This window comes from Dipodomys ordii, unplaced genomic scaffold, assembly GCF_000151885.1.
Source record: "Dipodomys ordii isolate 6190 unplaced genomic scaffold, Dord_2.0 Scaffold37, whole genome shotgun sequence".
In the NCBI taxonomy this organism is placed as follows: domain Eukaryota; kingdom Metazoa; phylum Chordata; class Mammalia; order Rodentia; family Heteromyidae; genus Dipodomys; species Dipodomys ordii.
This window is the reverse complement of record NW_012267253.1, coordinates 2,193,273-2,203,317: the sequence shown is the minus strand read 5'-3', so window position 1 is coordinate 2,203,317 and position 10,045 is coordinate 2,193,273. Positions and strand designations below refer to the sequence as shown.

The following is a 10,045-nucleotide window of genomic DNA, read 5'->3' as shown; positions in this document are numbered from 1 at the left end:
GGTGATCTGCTTTGAGAATCACAAAAGAGGGGTGATGAAGCTAGGTTCTGGTAGAGTTGAGGCCTTTCAACAAAGAATAGCTTTTCCCTGGGGCTATTTTGTGAAAAACTCACAGAGCCCAGCCTGGAGCCATTCTCAGGGTTTCTGTTTTTCAATTGATTGTGGAGGCTGCTGGAGGGAGGGGCAGCCTCTGGCTCTGGCTACCCAGTGAGGAAAGCCTCTCCAATGGCTGGTGCCTGAGCTGGGTGACTTTTCCCTGGATGGAGCTGAGTCTGGCAGGTCACTTCGCCGTTAAGTTCTTGTGACCTGCTAAATGACTCGTTTTATTCCAAGGCCTGAGTTGGAGCTAGCAGCTCCTCCGAGCTTTGTCGGTATCCAAGATGGAGATCACCGGTGCTGGGGGGGAAGGGGAGGCCTTCCCTCCTCAGCTCCCTGAGAAGGAGTGAGGATGTCTGGCTTCTACTCACGCCGAGTCTTGGATCCTGCATCGTCTCTGGTCTGCAAACTGCAGGATGAAGATGTCTGCTCCTTGTCGGTTCTTGTTGGTGTTGAGTAGAATCCTCTCGCCCACTGCTTCTGGCTCCTTCGTCCCAGACTCTCTGTGTGAGCGCTCAGGTATGGCCGCGGCGGTGACCCTGCCGCCGCCGCAGCGGCTGCTGGCAAGCTCTCAGATGTGTCTCCTTGTCTTGGCTTCCCCTCTCTTGTCTAACTCTCTGTCCTGTGATGGCACACTTGGTGTGATTCTCTGGCTTAGGACTGTTCACTGGAACTCTAAAACTGCTTTCTCTGCGAGAGTTTGTTCATATTCCAGCTTCTCCTCCGCCATCTTCCCGGAACCTCTGCCATTTAATTTTAACTAAATTCCAGATATTGAATTGATTTATAAAGCTGAACCTATTATGGTAAGCAAGAACTGGTCTTCTTGTGCCCTGTAATTTATCTGTTCTCCACGGAATCAAGTGAAATGCCTTCTAAAAGGGAATCAGATATCCTATCTTCCACCCCATCAAAGCCCAAGGCTCTAATTCCACTCATGAACCATTGACCATTGTCACTGTACCCCTAGTTCTTAAGGCCTACCTGTTCCTGAACTGCCTTCTTGCCCCACTGGTTTTTCTGTGGTACTGGACTGTGCCAAGCACTGATATTCATTGGGGCCATTGTACTTGGCTAGGATTGTCATGGTGCAGATAGCCATAGGCTTCATCGCTCACTTTATTTAGGACAATGTAACCTTGCCAGAGAGGGCTACCTTGTCCAACCAAGATAAAACCACATGTTCCACATGGACACACACAACTCCTGTTCCTAGATTATATCACACCCAAACTATAGCACATTATACTAGCTGACCTTTGACTTTGTTTATTTTCCCCTCCCTATTAGACTATAAGCCTAGTGAAGACAAGCAACTTTGTTTAGCCCACTTGTGAAGTCTCAGGAAGAGTAGAGATCAGGCCTTTCTAAAGTTCTCATTAAGCACCCATTCATATTTATGTAGCGATATAAGGGTGTTGGAACCACATGTAACATTCTTCCTGCAGGTTGGTAAAATGTCATCTTGTTTTAAACAAATCCCACACCACCCTGCCAAATCCTGTGATGATAGAACCAAATAAGCATACTGACCAAGAAATTGTATACCTTAGAAATATGTTTCTTCTGTGTGTCAGTCTTTTTTACTTAGATTGGACATTGACTGTGCCAACACTCTATAAAGGGCTTCTTTAGTATGGAAGAAATGCAAAAAAAAAACTGTTTCCCATTTGTTGTGGCCTAAATAAAAATGTTAGACAGCAATGGGATCTCTGAAGTTCTACTGAGATGTACCAGGCACAAAGATTCTCCTGGATCCTGGTACAGGTTTCTATATAAGCCATGGGCAGAATGCATAGGCCATAGAATATAGGAAAAGGTGGGTTAGCTCTTAGCCAGCTTGAAGTCTGTTCTGACTCAGGATCCTTTTCCTATCCTTTGATTTATGGATGTCTCACCTTTTTGAGGTCTTCTAGATGAAAACACCCTCCTCTACCACTCTTAACTCTATGCAGGCCCCTAGGGGCAGAGATGATATGTAAATTCTGAGCTGAGTTTTGTATGAGCTGGTAGAGGACTGCGTGGGTGGCTTACTCCATGATTTTGCTTCTTACCGTTCTTTGTACTGCTCAGTGACTCTGTTGCCAAATATATAGTTGTCTATAGTTCTTCATCACATGTATGGTTTGTGGTCACTGTTGTTAGTGACATTAGCTGTTGTTAGTAAATTAGCTAATTTACATGGAATCGACACACCTCTATTTTTAGTCACTTGAGCCCACTTAAGAATCAGTATATGTTTTGGAATGACCATGGAGAATGAGAAACTGACGCCAGGAAGGAATATTATACACCTAATTCCATAGCCTGCCAGGCCCAGGCCAGGTTATCTCCTGTTCCTGTTGCAGTCAGGGTCTTGGATCTGCCGCCGCCTGCAAGATTGCAAAGTCAGATGAGTATATACGTGTGATGAACTATACCTGAAGAACATATACTTAGCTGTGAATATATCAAGAAACTTAGGTTTGCTGAAAATTAGGAGCAAACGTACTTTTCGAAAATCAAAACATGCTTTGAAAACATGAACCGAGGACAGGTATACTAGTGTCTTATGCCTGTAATCATGGCTAGTCAGGAGGCTAAGATCTGAAGATCAAGGTTGGAAGCTAGGCCCAGGCCAAAGAAAAAATCAATGAGACTCTTGTGTCTAATTAATTAGCAAAAAGCTGGATGTAGAGATGTTACTCAAATGGTAGAGCTCTAGCTTTGAGCAAAAGAAGCCAAGCGAGAAAGAACAAGGCCCTAGGTAAGCTCTAGTACAGGCACAAAAATCAGTCATTCAAACAAAACAAAATGGGAAAAATTGTACTTAACTGTCTGAAAATACTGATCTGTATTAGAATTTTTCCCCCTCTTAAGAATTAATGGCCTTTAAACTTTGATTGCAGGAAGACCTGAAGATTTCTCTTATTTCCATATAAGTTGGAGAAGGAGGTCATAATTTCATGAAATTATATACAGTATACCCCAAAGTTTAAAATAGTTACCATGTTTTGTATTGACAATGTATTTCAGAATCTGAGTTTCAAGACATGAATATTAATAAAAGTGATTTTGTCAATGAAATAATTTCTTGAAGAAAATGTATTATCCATAGATTTAAAAGTTATTTAATGCTTGAAAAGTGTTTTGCTTTGCCTTTTGGCTATCAGTATGCATAAATATGTGGTCCATAAGGACAGATTATAATTGAATTTTTTCATTTCCAAGGAGTCAATTGTTATGTTATACTGAGTGAATAGGACTCTCAATATATTTTTTAAAGTTCACCAACAGGGAGCTCAAACTATAAATTCTACGAAAGATTGCTTAATCACTGATGTGTTCTCAGAATAATGATTCACCAGAGGATAGTCAAACATACACAAATTTTTGCTAAAATAATACAAATAAGTAATTAGTCATCCAGTAGATTTGGCCCTAATGATGTGATTTATTCTTTTACCCACTCTCCTCATTTTATTTTTACCAGTAGGTTGGGACAGTTGGAAGTCTCCTTGTACACCATGCTGCGTTTAAGTCTCTCACCCATGTTTTCAATGGGATTTCATCTGTTAGCTCTGCTGGCTCTCTTATTTTACCATGTGGACTTTGTAACTGCTGAGACAGAAAAGGAAGGAGGAAAAAATGAAACTGGTGGATGTGCTGGCTCATATGAATGTAAGCAAGGGGTGATTTTGCCCATTTGGGAGCCCCAAGAACCTTCTTTTGGAGACAAAATTGCTAGAGCCACTGTGTATTTTGTGGCAATGGTCTACATGTTCCTCGGTGTCTCTATCATTGCTGATCGGTTCATGTCTTCGATAGAAGTCATCACATCTCAAGAGAGAGAAATAACCATAAAGAAACCCAATGGAGAGACCACCAAGACGACTGTGAGGATCTGGAATGAGACTGTGTCAAACCTGACCCTGATGGCCCTGGGATCTTCTGCTCCTGAGATTCTGCTTTCAGTCATTGAAGTGTGTGGCCATAACTTCAATGCTGGAGACCTCGGCCCGAGCACCATCGTGGGAAGTGCTGCCTTCAACATGTTCATCATCATTGCAATCTGTGTTTATGTGGTCCCTGATGGCGAGAACAGGAAGATCAAGCATTTGCGAGTGTTCTTTGTGACAGCAGCCTGGAGCATCTTTGCCTATACCTGGCTGTACATCATTTTGTCTGTCAGCTCTCCTGGAGTTGTGGAGGTCTGGGAAGGTTTGCTTACTTTCTTCTTCTTTCCCATCTGTGTGGTGTTCGCTTGGATCGCAGATAGGAGGCTTCTGTTTTACAAGTATGTCTACAAGCGGTATCGTGCTGGCAAGCAGAGGGGAATAATCATCGAACATGAAGGAGAGGGGCCATCTTCCAAAACTGAGATTGAAATGGATGGAAAAGTGGTCAACTCTCATGTTGATAGTTTCTTAGATGGAGCTCTGGTTCTTGAAGTTGATGAGAAGGACCAAGATGATGAGGAAGCTAGGCGAGAAATGGCTAGGATTCTCAAGGAGCTTAAGCAGAAGCATCCGGAGAAAGAAATAGAACAATTAATCGAATTAGCCAACTATCAAGTCCTAAGTCAGCAGCAAAAAAGCCGAGCATTTTACCGTATTCAAGCTACTCGCCTAATGACTGGAGCTGGCAACATTTTGAAGAGACATGCAGCTGACCAAGCAAGGAAGGCAGTTAGCACACAGGAAGTCAACAACGAAGTGGCAGGAAATGACCCTGTTTCTAAGGTCTTTTTTGAGCAAGGGTCATACCAGTGCTTGGAGAACTGTGGTACAGTGTCCCTGACCATTATCCGCCAAGGTGGCAACTTAGCCAACACGGTACATGTTGACTTCAGAACAGAAGATGGCACAGCCAATGCTGGCTCTGATTATGAATACACCGAAGGGACTGTGGTCTTTAAGCCTGGGGAGACCCAGAAGGAAATCAGAGTTGGCATCATCGATGATGATATCTTTGAGGAGGATGAAAATTTTCTTGTGCATCTCAGCAACCTCAAAGTATTTACTGACACTCAAGAAGATACCATTCTGGAAGCCAACCATGTGGCCACACTGGCTTGCATCGGTTCACCCTCCACGGCGACCATAACCATTTTTGATGATGACCATGCAGGCATCTTTACATTTGAGGAATCTGTGCTCCACGTGAGCGAGAGCATTGGCACCATGGAGGTGAAGGTGCTGAGAACATCTGGAGCCCGAGGAAATGTTATTGTGCCCTATAAAACCATCGAAGGGACTGCCAAAGGTGGAGGAGAAGACTTTGAAGACACTTGTGGACAGCTCGAGTTCCAGAACGATGAAATTATGTAAGTTCTCTCTGTGCATGCATGTATGTGTGTGTCTCTGTGGGTTTATGAAGGTGTACGTGTGCATCTTTCAAGTTGAATGGCATGCAAAAAACAGAACAGGTATTATGAGAAGAACACTTTCAAAGTATCAGTCCTCACTATACACTGATACCGTCATTTGACATAACTATTTTTAGTTTTGCCTGCCTCCTTTTACATATCCTCAGTACAATGTAGACTATGATAAAATTAATCTTGTGACATAATTTAGCAGATCACTTAAAGGGTGTAGAAGATTTTGTATTATTTTGAATCATACACTATGTGTACAGATATGATTCACGTATCCTTTACATATCAAACACACACATTTATACACATACAGAGAAGAGAAATATTAAACACATCCCCAAAGACCCCTAAATTCATTGTTGAGTACAAATTGAGAAAGCCCCAAAAGGAAACAGAACTAAAAAGAGTTTCTGGCTTACCAGGACTTACTGAGCATATGTTTGTGGCTTTTATTTGACATTATATATTTGTGTCAATTCATGATTGTTTATCATATGCTAATGTTTAATACTGACTTACTGAACAACCCTGCTTCTTCAGTTGGATACCATTACAGGAAGACCTATATAGCTCTTCTTTATTTCTCATCTGGCTTTACATAACTACAAACCCTTTTACCCTACTAATATAGTCATGGGGAGAGAAATAAGATTCTGTCCAAATATTAATAGGGAGACAGCAGAGAAAAAGAAGTGGGACCAATTTACTCCTTCTTACTGGGACTTTACAGTGGCACTGGGGTCAGTTGTGGTATGATTTTCCAAGGGCTGTTATTGGAAAGACTTGTTTTCTTTCCTTGCCTAGCAGAGTTCCCTGTGCTCAACTCATCTGAGCAGACTGAGAAATTGGACTGGGTCTAAATATGAGAGAAGGACAGGAGGAAGCAGGAAGGGAGAGAGGAAGGAAAGGAGGGAGGGAAAGGGGAAAGTTGTAGCATCAAATCAGTGCAACAAAGGACATTGTAGTGAATTACTATGTCGGGTGAAGCACTGCAGTTTAGGAGTTTCAGAAAAGAAAAATAATTACATTAAATACAATGAATTCTAAAAAAGGGTGTCTCTTGTGCTAGTGGAGTATAAAGCAATCAGATAGAAAATATAATTAACTGTAAAAATGGTTTTAACTCTTGTTCTAGTGGTATAGAATACAACCAGATAACAAGTACCTGTCCTAAGAATGAAATTTTTCCTACTGTACCAAAGATATGGGGAGGGGAAATGGTCAAGAGGGAGCAGTTTCTTCTGGAAGAGCTTTCCAGAGTCTTTATGTTCCTTTGGTGTTGCTAGAGACAAGCAGTTACTGAAACAGTATCATAATGAAACTAAGCAAGAAGTGATTTCTAAGAAGTTTAATATACGATGCTGGTCTTTTTTTGGATGCGTGGAAGAGCATAGTATTTTGGTTAAAACCTATTTTTTTAAATACCTATTTTTTAAATAGGTATTTAAAAATATTTTTTATTGTAAAAATACTGTACAGAGGGGTTACAGTTACATGAGCAAGGTAATGAGTACATTTCCTATTATTTTAGTTTTTCTATTTTTAACGCCCCATCTATTAAGAAGTGTTCTATTGGGACACATTATATCTACATAGGATATAATCATAAGTTCATATCCTATCCATGCAGTAAAAAGTTATTTTTCCAAAGATTTTCCATTGAATGTAATCTTGCATAGGTGAGCACACACACACACACACACACACACACACACACACACACACACACATTTTACTCCATTGTTTTGGATTTTTTTCCATTACATCTTCTAATAATTTCACTTCTTCCAACTTCATGTCTACAAGTAATAACACTTGTAATCAATGTAAAAATTACAGAAATCCACCTTTAGTTATATCCCCTTTAGTTATATCTAACATAACTACATTGGTGTTAGTTTTTGTCATGGAAATTTTGCCTTGCTTTCTCTTAAGAATTATGGCTTTGTATTTGTTTATATGAGTCAAGCTTTCCCTATCTATTTTGATTTCCAAGATTTTACCAAACCATATGGGTGGCATAATATAGAAGAAGAAAGTTTAAAAAATAAAGATTGACAATGATTTGATAGCATAATTTTATACCAGACTCCAATTCAAACATTCACACTATGCAATTAAGTGAGGAATATTGCCAAACTCTATCTTTAGAAATTTTAATTTCTTTGAAAAGTGTTAGGGTAGAATTAGGAAAACTTCACAAGAATCAAGGCCATTTTTTTATATATGTTCCTTGGAGTTTTCTCAGTTCAAGCACCAGTTCCTAGTTCTATAAAATTCTATAAAATTTTATTCACTATGATAAAATGTGAGATACTAGAAGTGATAAAAAAAGAATTTTATCTATTCCTACATTTTTCTTCTTGCTAGAAATTTAATTTTTTAAAGCTTGTAAGTATTTTTGTTTGTGTTTCTTATTGTTTATTTTTGTTGAAAAGCTTTGGAGACATTTAGTAGGTCCATTGGTTTGTTGATTAAATTTCTTCATGTGATTGGGATTAAGCTATAAGATAAGCATCAAGGACTCAAGCACAGTATTCCAAAAAATATGTTATCACATGTATGGAGTGGTTCTGATTATTTGGCAGTTTAGAAATAATTTTTCCTATTCTTTCTCCTCTTTTATTTAATGGATCTAATATTTAATGGATCTTTAATGGATCCTCTAATATTTAATGGATCTTTTTTTCATTTGGTGGTTGTCTCCAGTGCTAGGTCCATACATACATTCAGTTTGAAAGAAGAGTATCTGTCATCATACAATGAGGCTGGGTATATAGAGTAACCTCATTTTAACTTTCAGAATGAATTTCTATCTTGTTCAGTTATATAGTTAATCTTGAGAGATACTTTCTTTAAGCCTACAATATATACATATATGGGCTATTGATACAATTGATCATATTGAAGACTATGAAAAATTCTTTTTGTTTAGTTTTCTGTACAAAGTCAGAATCTTTTATTTCTTTTCCAAGTGCCATAAAGAGATTAATCAGAAAGCATGGATTTAAAGGTTACCACATTTAAGGATCCATTAATTGTGGTTGAAATAAAGTTCACGTCTTGTCAGGGATGGAGATGGAGACTAAGAAGAAATATAGCTTCATCCATTCTATGATTTGCAGAAAAATAGAGATTTCCTAATCTGTCTTGTTTTTTTCTTTCTAACATGATTTTATTTGTCTTGAGAAAGGGAGGAGAGTTTTAAATCTAGAGGTTTAAGATAGTAATAATGACAATAATAATAAATGTAGGATAAAAGTAAAGCTAAATTTTATTCTACATAGGACATGTTGTCATCTCAATATTTAGTAGCTTTTAGAAGAAAAAGAATAAGTGTTTTCATATTTAGATAAAAATGTTATGAATTCCTGATTGTTTAAGTGTAGTAGAATTCAAACTTACAAGGATGTCTGCAACCATTTATATTCTTACAAAGATTATTTGAATTATTTCAGCTTGACCTTTTCTAAGATCAAAATTACACTTGAGTAAAATACCAGAAAGTGATGAGTAGTATTTATATTCTCTAATAAATTGTTGAGGAAATATTTAAAAATTGCAACACAAAAAAACTCTTTAAGTAGGCATAATTAACAGCTAGTACATGCTGTTTTAAAATAAGTTCAACTAGTGAGCTTGTACACCTCTGACAAGTAATTTTAACTTTCATCAGGGAATTCTGTCTGATGTTAATAAAAACTAAATCAGTAATTTGTTTTGTGGTTTGGTAGGTATCTACAATTTTGAAATGCTGCTAGTGATTGTTGTTTAATGATTCCAGCTCAGTGATTATATTTATTAAAGTTATTTGGTCTTTTAATGTCTACTATTAGCTTAACTCTTCCAGGAAGTGTTAAAGTTAATTAATGTAGATGCAAATCAAATACAATTACTTTAGTTATGGTCAAAAAATAATTTTGTTCTTTTTTTAATTTTAAGATTTTTTTTTATTGTGAAAATCCCATACAGAGGGGTTACAATTACATGAGCAAGGTAATGAGTACATTTCTTATCAAGGATAGTTGCTTCCTCCTTTGTTTCCCCTTCCCAACCCTTCCTATCACTGCCCCCAACCCTCCCAATCCCCCGCCAAAGTTTTTTGACATAACATCTTGTACATCTCATTGTTGCAATGGGTCCACCTGTATCCCTATTTAAACAATTTGTTTTTTCCCTTCCCCTTCATAAACATCAATACAGTGAAAACAGGGTTATACTGTGTGGGAGGGACATACAAAGCAACAATGAAATCATCTTATCAACATGTTAGAAGCAATAATTTCGTTTTGGAGGGTAATTTAAATTTTTTATCACCATTTGCTATTATTTACTTAAATGCAAGGTTGAGAAAACAAAGTAAGTTGGAAAAAATTATATAACAGTGCTTAGTATATTGGTTATTGGAGATTCCTAGGGACACCATAATATAGTAAGCAATGGATCTCTCTGGTATTAATTTTAGCAACCATTGTATTTTCAGATATGTTTGTAACTTCATTAACTCTAAGAAATATAATATACAAGCATATGAACAAGTATAGCTGAATGTAATATAGACATTTTCAAAAAACTAGAAAAGAAGTAAAC

At 37.9% G+C, this 10,045-nt stretch overlaps 1 protein-coding gene across 4 annotated transcripts in view; it reads left to right on the top strand.

Moving 5' to 3' along the window:
* The window catches only part of Slc8a1 (solute carrier family 8 (sodium/calcium exchanger), member 1), a 289,161-nt gene that overhangs the window by 25,220 nt on the left and 253,896 nt on the right, over nucleotides 1-10,045 (top strand). For 3 of the 4 annotated variants that reach the window (XM_013017993.1, XM_013017990.1, XM_013017991.1), the window contains exon 2: nucleotides 3,569-5,401. In XM_013017993.1, coding sequence (XP_012873447.1) covers nucleotides 3,603-5,401 — 1,799 coding nt within the window. In that variant the 5' untranslated portion in view covers nucleotides 3,569-3,602. The remainder of the gene's footprint in view (nucleotides 1-3,568; nucleotides 5,402-10,045) is intronic. The other variant, XM_013017992.1, reaches the window with a different exon arrangement.